At 37.8% G+C, this 16,658-nt stretch overlaps 1 protein-coding gene across 10 annotated transcripts in view; it reads left to right on the top strand.

The window, feature by feature from the left end:
* LOC137260965 (liprin-beta-1-like) overlaps nt 1-16,658 on the top strand; it is a 133,952-nt gene that overhangs the window by 72,882 nt on the left and 44,412 nt on the right. Inside the window, exon 1 of one of the 10 annotated variants that reach the window (XM_067798552.1) lies at nt 12,420-12,453. The exons of the other annotated variants lie outside the window; for them this stretch is intronic. Within the exon in view, the coding sequence (XP_067654653.1) occupies nt 12,442-12,453 (12 nt within the window). The 5' untranslated portion in view covers nt 12,420-12,441. Of the gene's footprint in view, nt 1-12,419; nt 12,454-16,658 lie in introns of those variants that run through there. 10 annotated transcript variants of the gene reach the window in all.

Genomic DNA, 16,658 nt, shown 5'->3' with positions numbered 1-16,658 from the left:
CTGATAAATACAGTGTACGAATTAGTTTCCATTTTAACATTATTTTGCTTGCCAGGAATTCTAGTAATGCGGGAAGGTTACAAGACCACAAAATAATTAATACACCGAAATTTGAACGTAGACACAAGTTTCAGCATTAAAATCTTGCTTGATTTGCCAATGTATTATAACTCAACAAGTTGGAGAGAGTGATGTATTTGCAAAATGACCCCATGAAAATTCACTATCCAGTCCTTTCAGTACATCTCCATAGTCACAGACCCTGGACTGGGCTTATGCTAGCCACGGGCAAACTGGCCAGTAGCTATTTCGCACACTGGATAAATAGAATCCTTTGCAAATGGCTTGACATGTTGTTTGAAGTTAAAGACTGACATGATAATGTTTATTTCAGCTGCAGTCACTATAACATAATATCTAATTTATGGCCTATTTTGCATTTATCACCAGTCTGAAAAATGATACCCACACTCACCAGAAGTGACTAGTGTCTGTAAACATGGGGTAGTACCAATGAAGAATAGTTCCAGCCTATCACAGGGACTCAACTAAACGTCAGTGTGAATACCTTTTTATGCTGAATATGTGACCTTGCTGTATGAGACGTTGTCTTGGGACAGTGGATCAGGTTGTTAGCCAGTGGTTTGTCTTGGCCTAATTTGAGTACATGTTGTGTCATTCCTTAACTCACAGGTGTCTGATAACTATGAAAACATACCAATCTGCAGGCCTGCATCTCTACAAGTGTCACAGAGATTGTGGCATGTTGGTTGTTGGTTCCTCTCACAGTCCAAACCTGTGTAAAGTTTACCTGCAACAGGAATACAAGATATTGGAGATGAATGGTGCCTGCAAACTTGTCCTTAACTCACCTAAGAGGCGATAATATCTTAAGTTTCCAAGTTTAAGTTTATCAACAGTGTTTATAAAAGATTGTTGTTGCCTGTGTTTTGTTTGACCAGCACATGGTTGTGGCCTCTTCTTGCAACTATGTCTTTCAAGTTTTCCTGGGTCATTTTATTTTGCATGTTTTATATCCATCTTATTGCTAAGGCTGACATCTTAAATCATTTTGATGGTTCAACATCATAACAATGTCTTGTGGGTTCATAAAGAACAAGAATCTTGTCTATTACCACCAGTACTCCTTTACTTGTTTAGATAGTGACCCTTGAACATCCAAGTCAGAATTGGTCTTCAGCAGATCATGCTTGTCGTAAGAGCATTGGTTGACACATATCATTGTACTCCAATTAAATAGATTGCTGAGCATGCTGTTGATCACTGAATTGCCTGGTCTGTATTTGATAATTTACAGACTGCTGCCATAATAGCTGGAATATTGCGGAGTGTTACATAAAACTAAACTCATTCACTACTGACTGCAGAATTTAAACAGCATCATCTCAGTTTGTTACTGATACTCCAATAACCAGTTAGACCCCATCAACTCTATTCACACAGGCAGTTCGTCAAACATCCAACCCAAAATATACACAGGACTATCAGCCTGTACAGTATCAGGCATCAAGGTGTTATCTATAGTTGAAGACTTCAGAGCACTCAGATATGTATAGCATGCTCAGGTATTTCTTGTCTCCTTTGTGATTGAAGGCCATGGTATGTGATTTAACTGGTAACCCCAGGCCACCATGATTATGGAACACTTGTAATATAGCGCTGAAAGGTGAAGATTGTGTGGCAGGGGTGAGATTGAAGAGCTATCTGGAATTCTTCACTTCACATGCTGAGTGATTCTGCTAACATATAGGTCAGCAGTGTTCTCTGTTTGTCTGAAGAAAATTGGTTTAGATGTCACAGGACATTAGTGACCCACAATCATTCACTACTAACTAACCCCTGAAGATCCCTGTTGGATGTGGTGTTCAGCAACCCATGCTTGTCATAAAAGGCAACAAATGGGATTGGGTTGTCATTCTTACAGACTTGATGGCACATGTCATTGTATCTCAGTGATGTAGGTCAGTGCTCATGATGTTGATTGCTGGATTGTCTGGTCCATGCAGATTGTCTATTTACAGACAGACGCCATAAAGTTGAGTGACGCGTTAAACAGCAAACTCACTCACTCACTCATCAGAAATTGATGGTGTTCAAGTGAGGGTCAGATTGCCCCCTAGATATTCCCTCTCCCTCCCCACAAGCAGTTAGTCCCATCTCTTCACTGACCCTATAATTCCAACCACCCATATGGAATCCAGCTGAGGAGCTCTGGCACCTGCCTGGTACCAGTCACTGTACCCCATAGACTGGCACTGCTGATCGGTTCTGTATCTCTAGCTCGTCTGGACTATGTACATGCCCCAGTCAAATAGTGAAAATACTGCATTGTGAAGCAATAACAGGTAACCATTGCTTAAAATCTAGTCTGTCTCCCACTCTGTGAATAAGCCCCCTACTGCCTAGAACCTCCCTCATCTGCAATACAATAAGAAGTTGCCAAGTTTGGGAGTCTAAAGTTTATCAACAGTGTTTATAAAGAAAAAGCTCTAACTGGAGCAAGTCTAGATTTCCCTAGGTTCATTGAATCTGTGGTGTTTCTGGGACAAATCAGTATGAATGTGTTTATTTGTTACAATCACACTGAAGACCTAGATTTGATTTCCCACATGGGCACAATGTGTGAAGCCCATTTAAGGTGTCTCCCACAGTGATATTGCTGGAACATTGCTAAAAGTGGCATAAAACTCAACTCACTCACTCACTATTTGTTACAATCAGAACATTAGTCTACCCAACTACCGGAAGGAAGCACTAGAAGTTCTCTAGACCCCCTTCAGCACCTTACCTCTCTGAGCCTTGAATGTGCATGGAAAACAAGTGTGGGGGTGTTGTCCCCAGCACTTCACTTCTCTGACCCCCTCAGGTGGGGGAGAAATGAGAACACGCGCCCCATCCCCTGTTTGAAAGGAAGGGGCATGTTTATCACTGAGCTGTACCTCAAAGGTGATGCTGTGATGAGTCAGAGAGATACTTAGATACTTTCTGGTTGTCATGGAAACACAACCAGCTACAGATGCTGCTTGTGAAAGGGGATGGTATAAAATATCAATTTTATGTTTTGTGTTGTAAGTGGATAAAATAATGTTGATAATTCTTAAACTATTTTAGAATTAGAAAATATATTTTCCTATCAGTAAATGTTACCAAGCATTTGTTGTGTCACCAGACTGACTCATTCAGATCCTGAAAAACTAAATATGAACATATGTGTTACATCATCACAGAAAATATATTAGAATTATTTTGAGATGCCCTGTTTTATGACAAGATGTTGAGGGGATGGGGGGAAGGGGTCATAGGTGTCAAAGTAGAAAGTGGAAAGTAGGTATCTGTTTTTCACATCATTTCAAGACCAGCGATAAAGAGGTGTTATTTCTGAAAACAGATAAGAGAAGTCCTCATATTTCTTATAGGTATAACCATACCTTTCTCAGCAATGGCAACATGGGCAACTTGGCTGTAGGATGTGTTGAATTAGCTGTAGTTTACGTTTTGTCTTTTTGATGAATGATTCAACATGTCTCATATTGCTTATGGTTTCGTTTCTAATGAAAGTAACATTTTTAAAAGATTTTTTTTGTTTTTGAAAGTGCATCCTTATTCTACTATTACAAACTTTTTGAAAGAACTTTCCTAATAATTCACGGCTTGGTCTTCAGCGGGGAGGGCAATCAAGCACCGACTGGACAGCTTATATGTTGTGGTATGTCCTATAAAAACAGGTCTGCTGTAACTCATTTAAGACCATTTGTATTCAACACAAACAGGGGTGCAAAGTAACATACCATATTTTCCATATTAATCACCCTGCCCAAATAAAACTCAAATATTGGGACAGTGGGGTAGCTAACAGTTATGAAGCAATGTGTGAAGCCCATTTCTGTGTCCCATGCTATGATGTTGCAGGAATATTGCTAAAGGTGGCGTAAAATTATAGTACTCGCTCATAGACAAATTTGTAAGTAACCTTTGTGAGGACCTCTTATGAAGACATAAATTTACTTAACAATGTATATAGGTTTGTGTACATTAGATGTTATATTCATCTGACTTTTCAGTATTTAAAAGTAGTTGTCATGGCATCATTGTTTAGTGGCAATTTTCAATTGATGTGTCAAAATTTTCAGAAACATTGAACTAAGGAAGCTGAGATTTCAGATACCTGCACCTTTTCCCCACCTGAGATGTCAAGCCAGTTTTGTTGGAGAGGTTCAAATTGAACAAATGTATTTCGATATGCTTTTACAAAATGTTTCTGAAATTGCTTAACTGAAGTGGGGAAACTTCAAGAAGTTCTCATTCGGACTCATTTTGCATTTATCAAAATGTTTTCAGTGTCATTTTTTGAGGTTGAAATTTTCTTAAGGTTTGAACAATGTTTATTTCTAGAAAATTTAACTTGTTTTTATAAGAATCAGCATTTGTGAGTTTTCTGAGTGCAGGTTACGGTATGTAAAATGCCCAAGTCGAGTAACATTGACGAAGAACATTTCCTTGTTGACTGCCAATCTGTGTACTCATTGTAGGTTTCATCTCTTAGCTAGACTGTTCTTGAGGGGACATATAAATATTCATCACTTTCTGATCCTACATGCTTAATGTCTACAGGTTGTGATGTTTGAAGTGACATTTCCTTGTTAACTACCTCTTTTCACCTTAGCTAGTCACCTAGAATTCAGATCATGTATTAAAAACAGGAGTTCAACTCAAGTTGTTTATGTCTCCTGTTGGATTCATTCATCCAATCATCCACCCACCCATCCATCCATCCATCCATCCATCCATTCTGTTTGTCATTTTTTTGGTTTTTTTTGTTTGTTTATTTATTTTACACAAGATAACTATTTTAGGGAATTGGGGTCGTCTGCCTTCAGGTAGATGTCCGATCTGTATCAGGTCATTCTTGAGAACTGCTGAATATATAATTTACGTCCTTGCACTATTTATTTGAGGGTGGCTGTGTCCTGTCACTGGCTCATAGACTAGAATGTTTGATCTTTACTGCCAGCCAGACATCTGCGTGGTGACATTTCCATGCAGCCATCTGGAGTTGTGATCCTCCCACAATGCAACAGCCTACAAGGTTTGCACTGAAGCATTGAAGTGGAGTCCTCTTGGCATACACTGTCAAGATACATTGATTGAGTTGTATGTCCAAACTCTTTGATTCTGTTGTTAATATTGTTTGTCATTTGTATGTAAAAATAGTGCAGTGAGTTATGTAAAAACGTTGACATCCTCACAAGGTTGGGCAGCTTGGGAATGAAATGTGCTGCCTAAAGGTCACAAGAGTTAATTAGGTGCAGTAATGAAACATACCTCCCTTTTCTTAACATACGTAACTAGAATTTGTCAATGACTAACATTAGCAGGTTAAGTCGGCTTTACATTATTTGTGGTTTGTAATTTGCAGTGAAGAGTTGTGTCTCTTAGCTGTGCCAGGATAAGCAGAACATAGATTAAATCAAAGATTTTCCCTGATGCTTGTCCTGCATCCTACATTGGTGTGGCCTTCTCTTTGGCATTTAGATCACAAACCCGGACATCAGTGAAGTACAGGCTGCAGCAGTTGCTACAGCTCATTCATGCACTTTGAACTTCAACAATTGTTTATTTATTCGGTTGGTAAATCACCATGTGTTATTTCCCAATCTACCTTTTCTGAATGTTCAAAACTGTTTCCCCTCGGCCTATTCGATTAATGAGGCTAATATTAAATTCTAAACCTGTGTGCAAAGGTAAAGGCGATAACTTGTAAATACGTTTCCATGGTTATGAAGATAAGTTATCCATTACGCATGTCCCTTAGTTCACCGAGTAAAACATTTGATAGCTTCTGTAGGATGTCTGAAAAACTTTGAAATCTGAAACATTCAAGATTATGTGCATCAGTCACAAGAAAATGTTATTGCTGAAATGAAAACTATATATGCTTTCCATGGTTATAAGGTCTCTCAATGTCTGCTATCTGTGTGCAAGTATAAATTCCTGTAGGCTAATAGACATTTCTTCGTTTCCCAACAGTTTTATGATTACAAGTGTATTTTATCTTTTCTGGCCTTTAAAGTTTTTTCTCACCTGTGTTTGAGAGATATGCTTAGATGAATGTATTCAAATATGTATTCATATGAAAGTAAATTGTTTCAGCTGTCAGACAAATACTGATATGAGTGTACAAGACAAATGTCAAACAAGTTAGTCAGTGGGAAAATACTGGTACAGTAACAGCATTTTGAAATGCTTTGTTGGAACATATGCAAATGAATATTCAAATGAAAGCAAATTGTTTCAGGATTATGAAAAATGGCCACACATATAAGATAACAATAAAAAATTGGAACAGTGCCAAAGGTTAAGTGTGTGGGATTTTTGCACTTTCTGTTGAAAGTGTATACACCTGTATCTGAAGGATGGCAGAGGTTTAGCAGCTGGCTCAAGTGCTGGAGGCAATTTGCTGGTTTAGTAATGTGAAACATATGTGGTATGAACCTGTCATCTGAATACAATGACTTCAGGAACACAGGCTTGTACATCCACAGAACATCCGCTGATGCATTCTTCACGCTGTTTATGTATACTGTGATCGTATCTCCAGGTACCGCTTCTTTGCTTTGGGGCCTGTTTACATCAGATGCAAAAATATTTTATGAGATTTTCAGTGGTTTCTTTGTTCAAATGCCAGGTTAATAATCTTTATTTTCATGTTGGAGATTTGCTGGAGAAAATGTGTTTTGGAGGGGCTGTAGATAACTGACATGGAGAAGGAAGATTGTACATATTCATTTTTTGAGGATGTAACAAATGTTCTTGGATAAATATTGGGAGTTTTACGTTTTTTTCTAGAATACCTGTCTGTCAGTTGAGGCATGTGGAATATTGGGCTTGATATGGGTTGCTGTAACCAGCTTCCTCTGTCAAAAGGACAAAAGAATATACACCTATAATCAAGTAATCTTGTCGAATTTTGTTTCATTCTTCATTTGACTTGATTTACCTCAGTACAATTTCCACAATGGCATTTGACTCACAGTTTTTGTGGCTCTGTTGCCAGGGGAAACTGACTTTCTTAATAATATTCTGAAATGAAATTTCGTTACAATCCTGGAAAGTGCAGAAAAAAATTATGTGCTTGCTTTGGTTCAGCTTTGTTTCTGATCAGCAAATTAAAATGATGATTTCAGTCATGTAGCATTTTATAAAACAATGTTGAATTGTTTTCAAATTTATTTGTTTTCTTCTGTTTATAAGGCAGAAGTTGTGCCGTGATTAAAACTGTCTAAGACATTGTGGTGATCAGTGTTGGATGTTGAATATTGCTATCATCAAATGGTCTAAGGTTTAAATTGCAGATTTCTTCAGATTTGTATTGATGCGTTCGAATATGTGCCCACCATAGTGCCCACCCACTCATTCACTCACACTCATTCTCTCTCACTTTCCAACTTTCTATGTTATTTATTGTATGTGCTCCACCCTTTCTGTGAAACAACAGATTGATGGTTTTGAATCCGTTCTGAGTCAATAAGACAGACACCTTCACAGCAGAACCACAGGCTGCCCCGTCAGGATAGCTTGCCTCCAACAACATGTCTGATGATGAATACTGGATCCTATTACCATGGATTTGTTGTTTCTCAGCGAACCACTCACTCTTAATGACTGTATGTGTATGTCCAGTGATCACAAATTCACCCCTGCCTGACCAGTTATGTCTAAGCTGACTGGCCAAACAGCTGGCTTATTAATTCCCCTTTCACCGACCATTATGTGACCTTGCCGGGCCTATTTGACCACCAATATTGTCTTATTAGGAGGCAATACAGTCTGAACCAATTCTGGACACACTTTTGTGGTGGAGGTCAGTCTCCTATCTGTTTGTGACAAGATTTAAAAATGCAGGGGGAAATTAGGAATTGGCTAAATTGGTAGAAAAAGATTGCAGAAGTTTCACAGCGAGTGCAAAATTAATGTATATCCATTGTTTGTGACTAGTAACTTCATATTTTCTTGTGAATTAGCATTTTTATGTACACATGGTAGATCTCAGTCAGATTGTCCTTGTGGATGAGAAAAAGGTTGTCCTAACCCTCTGCAGCCATATACACAATCTGAAGGACCAGTGGGGTACCCAAGTAATGTTAAAGTGTTAGCTAAGACCAATGTCATGGCTTTTATTCCTCATAAAGATACAATATGTGAAAACAACTTCAATGACCATATACTATTACAGACCTAGTCTGTCTCACAGTCCCTGAACCGCTTTATTTTCCCTACTTCTAAGCCCTATCTGCAATGGTAAAGCCTTAAATTAAGCAAGCCTAGATTTCGTCAGGTTCTAAATCTCTGGTCTGCCTGGGTCTCCTTTTCAATTTATGTGTGTTAATTTGTTGCTATCAAAATTAAGGTGACTATGCTTCGTGTAAGAGGCAACTAATGGGACTGGGTGGTCAGGCTCGCTGACTTGGTTGACACATGTCATAGGTTCCCAATTGCGCAGATCAATGCTCATGTTGTTGGTCACTGGATTGTCTGGTGCGGTGTAAAACTAAACTCACTCACTCACTCAATCACTCACTACCATCAAAATTATATATATTCAGAGGCTTAGAGCATTAGTCTATGTAAGAGTCAGTGTGTGGTTTGGTTAGCTGACTATGCTTCTGGGCGATTATGTTATTCTTTTCAGTTTCACTGAAGTGCATATTTTAAAAATATATCTTGCAAAGTCATGTGGTTTCCAATCCAACCTGTATCTGATATAAAGTCATCCACTGAATTCTGTTTCCTGTTGACATGTCGGCATCCAACGCATGGAGTGGTTTCATCAAAGATCAAACACCAGCATCACTGTTAGCATTGCTTCTGCTTACTGTGGAATACGGTAATACTGTTCAAAACTAGGGAGGTGGGGTAGCCCAGTGGTTAAAGTGTTCTACTTTCTGTCGAAAACCCGGGTTCCATGCATGTGTGTAAGATCTGAAGCCTATTTCTGGGGTTCCCTGCTGTGATATTGCTGGGTTGTTGCTAAAAGCAGCTTAAAACTAAACTCACTCACTGTTCAAAACAACATTTCATCACTCACTCTTCTTAAAACGTTACCCAGATACTCCATATTATAGTCTGTTATTCAGATTCTGAAACAAATATAGCCATGGAAGACCATTTAAGTCTACAAAATGTGTCAAGTAAAGTTTCACCCTTAGTTTTCATTGTATGTTATTTTTAACTTTTCTTTAAAGCAATTTCATTTCAGATACTATTTGTTATTCTATTCATATTAATGGGTAGGTAAGAAAATGATCACTTGCATATTTCATCAGCTCTAAAACAAAGAAACAATTCTAGTGGAAACATGATTGATTGCATCTTTGTCTTGTGTGAAAAAAGTAATAATTTTCATGCAGATATGCCGTCATAAGTTTCAGATTCTTTTCCTTTTCTGTGACTTCGTATGTCCTCTAACTGGGTTAACAAAATCCAGCATGATGTGGCATTGACCTCCGACCTCACTAATCCCATGCTAATACTTACACGGCCACAGATTCTCCGTTGTTGCCTGCAGATCAATTAACTCAAGACAATAGATCGCCCTCCATAATCCCCAGCCCAGCGACCATAACTGGTGGCCGCTTGACCATAACATAACTGCAAGCAGTCAGGCTGGGAATCGTAAATCCTCTCAGATTGGGAATGTCAGAATTGTCTGTGATAGTGACAACTGGGGAAGAGAGATAGGACGAGCTGAGCCCTTCTTGAGAGTAGGGTGTCTCTGTGTGACTGGAAATGTCCAGAAGCCTTTTGGTCTGAGAGTGGTAGGTGAAAATCTGTTTATGTTTAGTCTTAGGTAATAATTACATTGCTCTGATTTCTTTAATATTTTTTTTGCCATATTTACTGTCCCCAAACCTGTTTTATATGTCTGTATGCATAGGAACAGATCTAAACTTCATATGGTAGTCAGTATTTCCTTGTTTGTATTACTGGTGTTTTTCTAGAAACAGTGTGGTATTAGGCCATATAATTATTGCAAAGTAAATACTGAGCATTAAAGTTTTGGAATGTTAATAATTGGGGATGAGGGTTCAGTTTGACAAGTATCGGTTCATTGCATAATGGGTACAGTCCTGACGATGATGATGAGAGGGAGGAGGATGACGATGATTGAGAGATGAGTTAGAGTTCGTGATGTTTTGTAGATTCTTGTGGTTATGGTTGTGAAATGAAGATGATGGTGGTAGTGGTAGTGGTGATGATGATGATGATGATGATGATGATGATGATGATGATGATGATGTATAATGACTATGGGTGATCATGAAGTTCATCTTAACTTGGGTGTCATTTATTATTTTTTATAAATTATCGTTTAAACTATTAATTTTTACCTTAGAGACCAATGCAAGTCTGTACAAGCCAGTGAGAGTGTTTCTGTGGACTGCCAGAGGATTGTAGCGGAGTATTGATGGATCGTTATGACTGACTGCAGTACCAGAAGATGACCCTAATAATTGATTTTAAGGCTGTTGGGCCGTCATTATGAGCCCTACCCCCAGGGCTAGCTGATCACCCCCCAGACAGCTCTGGTGAGGACGTGATGATGGCACATTATCATGTTTCCTCATAATGCTCTTCTATGCTTTTAGTCATCTAGCCTTACTGTATTAGAGCAAACATTTTCACAGAAATTGTTCTGTTCAAAGGGAAATTATTCTCCCTGATTTGATGACCATAACCAGTCTTGGTCTTGATTGCCTTTTGGACCACAATAGCAGAAACAAGTGTACCCGGGCAAAGACTTACAATAGTTGCAGCACTTAGTATAAAGGCAGTCTTAAAACTCTTAACATGTAATAGTCATAGCACTGTGTCAGTCTTAAAACTCACACTGTAACATGGATTTACAATAGTCTTAGCACTGTGGCGATCTTAAAACTCACACTGTAACGTGGATTTACAATAGTCTTAGCACTGTGGCGATCTTAAAACTCACACTTTAACATGGATTTACGATAGTCATACAATAGAAACTATAGTTATAGTTTTAAGATGATCTCAGCATCCATAAGCTGTAGCCATTGGACTTAAGGTGATCTCAATGTCCTTAAACTATAGTTATAGCTATAAGGTGATCTCGGCATCAATAAACTAGAGTTATAGCACTAAGGTGATCTCGGCATTAATAAACTAGAGTTATAGCACTAAAGTGATCTCGGCATCAATAAACTAGAGTTATAGCACTAAGGTGATCTCGGCATTAATAAACTAGAGTTATAGCACTAAAGTGATCTCGGCATCAATAAACTAGAGTTATAGCACTAAAGTGATCCCGGCATCAGTAAACTATAGTTATAGCACTAAGGTGATCCCAGCATCAATAAACTATAGTTATAGCACTAAGGTGATCCCGGCATCCATAAACTATAAGTCGTAGGACTAAGGGTATCTTAACAGCCATACTTAAGTGTAGAGTTAATGTAGTAAGCTCTGTGGAAGTAATTCATAATCACTTCATTCAGACAATCATCTTATGATTGATTTTCATTTTTCCATGCAAACTAAGATGAATGGGTTCAACTGTAGTGTTTATTATTCCTTTTAAGTTTCTGATATGTTTAAAAGAAGGTTGTTTTTCAGCTTTGAAGTTCTCAAATTGTAAACAGAATAGTTTTATATGGCTGTTAAGAAGACTTTACTGCAGGATGAAGCTACTTTTAGAAGCTTCTGTGGGAACATTTATTAAATCATTGAAACTAACAGTGCGTAGCTTTGTTTGTGTGATGTTCTTGTTTTGTTTTGATTGTCAAGAGTAAATCAGATTTGTTAAACAGCCTTCTCCTAATTAATGTATTTGAAAGGCATTAGTCAGCATCTCTGATAACAAATAAATCAAACTGTCAAAGCTAAGTATCAATTTTCATATCGATGTTATTCTTTTTTATGGTTTCAGTAAATATGGAATAGTTAAATTACTATTGACCCACCAAATAGCAAACATTGTGAAAAGCAATGATTGCAAATCTGTCGATATCCTTCTGTTATCAGCAGCTAGAGACTGTTGTGTGATGGCAATAAATCAGAAACCATTTTGATGTTTTGGTATTTGAAGTCAAATAATTGATTTCACATCTCGGCAAATCCTATCCATCAAGAAATCGGTAGAACGGCTCTGACCAAACAGATGATCATAAAAGTTGATTGTCAGACGGCAATGACCAGAGGGTATTTCTCTGAGACAGCCATTGGTGTGAATCTGGCTATTGGAACACTTGAGCAAACCTGTTCTCCTTGTCCCTGTTGTCAACTAAGCAGACCCTCAGGGTATCTGTCAGGGCAAGCTGAGAGGACCTTACAGAAGCTGCTATAGTCAGTGACACAACTCTTCTGTCTGAGGAAATACCTAGCTGGACACACATCGTTATGAAGGCACAGGTAAGGGCCTTTAACATTGTGTTTTTGTGTAATGTACAGGTGTGGTGTGCTCGAAGGTGTACTGGTCAAACAAAAGTTGTGGAAAACTAATGTGAATCTTATTATTGTCATGGTTTAAATGATTAGGATGCTTAGGTTGAAATTTGCAAATTTAAAATTTTACATTTTGGGGTGCCATGATTCAAATACAGGAACAACTTTCATAACCCCCAGAACCCCTGAACGCTTCAATCATTATGAATTTAGCAACAAACAGTGTGGGTTTCGATGGTGTTTGTATGAATGTGCTGTTCTTAGAGTGTTTTATCGAAGAGGTTTCGTATCTAAAGATTTTCATAATTATGTCAGATACATCTTTTTTCAGAAATTGTGTCACATGTGAAGGTTAAATGAGGAGTTCACATTATGTATTTAGGCAGCATCAACAATCAAGAGAGCAGACGTCTTTTGTAGATCACTGATATGTGAAAAAGTTTATGATTTGAATGTTCTCTGATTGATCACCATAGACATCAAGAGTTCTTCTTGGAGTTTCATTTTGTGAATGTCCACTAATCTTGCCTTTGTTCTTTAATGGAATGTTTTTGTCATAAGAAGACCATATCTCATCTCACAGTTAACAATTGTTCAGATGCCAGATACTGTATGGTACAAATATTAGGAATATCCACTGAGTACCTTTGAATGAAGAAGATAAAGGATGTAGAAGCAAAGTAAAACATTTACAAATGATTCCTCCGTAAGTTCTGTCTTGAAACAGTCAAAGCTCAGACAGTCCAGTCATGTAGTGTCCATGTTGTTTACTCATTCACTAAACTCTGATAAATACAAATCTTCTGATATATGTAACATAAGATATCACACATATTTTGTAATTATTTGCATTTGATACAGTTATAACATGGAACCCCCACTTTATGTCAAGATTCCCCATGATATAATACATGGTCTGATATTGATGACAAAGAGATGAACGATGTAACACAGGCTTTAGGGTAGCCTTACTGCAAGGCTCTCCTGAATAGCCCTGATAATTATAGTCATTCTGTCCTCTGTCCTCTGGCAAGCATAAATAAGGGGACAGTACTGTAAGGATCCCAATCTGTTGACATGTGTCATATATTTTTTTGAAAATTATTCTAAAACTATTAGATATTACATATATTTTTTCTCAAGCCGTAAAATTTCCTTTGATTTCATAAGCTTTGCCAGTAAGACATACATTAGCATGGAAACCAACTGAAAATAATGTGAAATTACAGGGCTAGTAGACATTAGCTCGTTCTGTACCCTTATTTAGACATGGACTCGTCTTTCAGGATAGACTTGGAGCAAGATTGTTTTTCATGCCTGTTAAAACTGAAGATTTATGGGGTCTGTTTATTCAAATGCTGAATCAAGAACCCTGGTCGTCTGAAGCACTGCTGTAAGACTTGCACAAGTCTCTATGAAAATAATTAATAGTTTGAATGATAGTTTCTAACAAAGACCATAGATATACCTGTAACAGACAGGCATCCTTTGATAGCACTGTTTACTTCTCAAGACTTGTGTCTTTAAAGGATAGAATTACTTTACGTCAGTGGACTTTGCTTTCAGTACAGCTTTGGAGCAAGGCTATGTGACTATCTACATCCAGACTTATGGTGCCACACTTGAGGATAAGCTGTGATGAACTTATTTAATAGAGCTGACTTGGGGGTAAAACCCCCATCATGTACACAGTGACATCGCTTGGTAAGAACTTGAAGCAGATGGTGATGTTATGTGTAATACATCACTGGTTGAAATGTTTATGGTGTAGGATTACATAAGGAACACTAGACTTAGACACGGCTCATGTCCTGATGAATTATGCAGGTAGGCCTGAAGGTCATTCATATGCATTGAAGGGAACAATTACGTCAGGAGGCAGATAGATCCTAACAGACACTGTGGGAATTGGAATGTCAAGTTTGCTCACTGGGCAGTGTGTGAAATTTATGCTGGTCCTATGGTCCCTAGCTAGTGAAAATTCATCAGAACCACTACATTAAAATTTGGCAGTGGTCTTGGTGGCCAGTGAATTTGTTTTGATAGTTAATTTAATCTACAATGTTACTATGGACCTGTAAAGTACAGACAGGACCACTATTGATTGTCCACTGACAGGTCCTGTCATCTCGTAGGATATTTTGAAAGGTTCCTTTCCTGGGTACGGCTCACATTAAACAACATTCAGATATGCTGCAGTCGCTGGATAACTGTCTGAATAGTTTGAAATGCAAATTAATCTAAATTTTTAGAATATGGGTAGGTAGAATTACATATTACTCATCTTCATGATTTGTTGGTTATAAATACAGTCAATTAGATGCTGTGAGGTAGGCCAGTGGTAAAGATGTTCACTCGTCATGCCGATTCCCCATGCGGATACAATTTGTGAAGCCTATATCTGATGTCCCCCACTGGGATATTGCTGAAAGCAGTATAAAACAGTAACCACTCACTTACTCACTGCTTTAGCTTCAAAACAGTGAGTCAGTTAATATGAGTGAAAGCTAACTGAAGTGCCTGCCCAAGGCTGTGCTGAAGGCAAAGCCCATGGATGTATAGTAATTCAATGCTTTAAAGAGACAAGTCAAGATAAGCAGACACTTCATCTATGGATGCCAGTCTGTTAGAGGTATATCTATTTTCTTTAGAAATCATCTTTCAAACTATGAATTATTTAGTAACTTTAGAGATGTGCAAGTCTTAATAATGCATGCCCTAGCTGTGTGATATTTCTGTGAATCCATCAACCATGGTTCAGGTGCTTATGAACTAAGAAGCAAAGTCAGACTGAATCTCAGATTCAAACCCAGAATCATAAATTTCTGACACATCCAAGGGACAATGTTCTGATCTGAGAATAGCAGGACATTAGATGACAGGCAACCCTTGCATGGGACAGAACATCAAGCTGAGGAAAAGCAAAGCCAAGTACATTAGTAACTTCATGCTGCCAAGGTCATTGGGATTGTTTATTGTGAACCGAGAAAGATAAGAATAGCTCATTATTGGTGATCTGAGGTGGTAAACACAACAAGTTCTAAACAGCACCCAATATACAAAACCCCTGTGGTGAATTATAACGATGCTTTCCTTGTGTTGGGTTCCCTGCTTGACTGGAATCTGACATTAATTTTTGTTGTTTGGATTCTTCTCCATCAACTTATTACATAATACTGCAGCTAGCTATTACTTTACATTTTCATAAAAATGTTACATCTACGCTTCTTCAGCAAGGAATTACTCATAAATGTCTTCATCGTTTACTTCTACACATCTCTAGCTTGGTTTTATGTCTATACTCCTTTAACATGTCAGTTAATAAAGTTTTCAGCAAGACAGTCATTAAATGACTGTCTTCATCCACATTCAGTTTTTTAACATCTTCATCAACAGTTTACACATAAATAGTGTCTTCATCTATCTGTTGCTTATAAATGACTATGACAATAAGAAATCAGAAAAATGATGACATACAACGTATTTCTTTATGTGGTACTCTTGATGTTTCATGCTTATTGTAAGGGTGGAGAGGTAACCATGTAGGGGTAGAGAGTTAGCCTATTGGTTAAACAGTTTGCCCTTATGCCAAGCACATGTTTTTGATTCCAGGCTCATTTCTTTGTCCCCTGCCTAGGAATATTGCTGAAAACAGCATTTAAACTCACTCACTCACTCACTCACTCACTCACTCACGAATACCTTGACTCTGCAGCAATATCAGTTTTCCAGGATTTCAGGATTTGCTGTAATTGCACAAGTGGTTTGTTGTACTAAAGTATTATTTTACATACAGTATAATGGAATATGATAAGCTCCTAGGACAGACTGATATGATATATGTATAAAATGTTGCAGAATAAAAAATTATAGGGGATTTATGTATAAATCGATACAAGACTTAAATGTAACCTGATAGAGGCAATTGAGTATCGCTTAGCATAACATTGCAAATCGTGATGCTCTCAGTTTATGCAAGATCATGTTTCTTTGTACAAAGCATCTCTTTTCAAACAGTAAAAGTCTTTTATCAGTTTTTATGATGATCAGTGAGATTTACTGACAGTAAATTTCACGTAAATGAAACTAAAGTGATGCGGTTGTAAAATGTATCCTGAGGTAAAAAATGCCTGTATTTTCAGAGTAGCTTTATCTATGTTAAGACGTGTGAC

This window comes from Haliotis asinina, chromosome 14, assembly GCF_037392515.1.
Source record: "Haliotis asinina isolate JCU_RB_2024 chromosome 14, JCU_Hal_asi_v2, whole genome shotgun sequence".
Classification (NCBI taxonomy): Eukaryota; Metazoa; Mollusca; class Gastropoda; order Lepetellida; family Haliotidae; genus Haliotis; species Haliotis asinina.
This window is presented reverse-complemented; position numbering and strand designations above follow the sequence as displayed.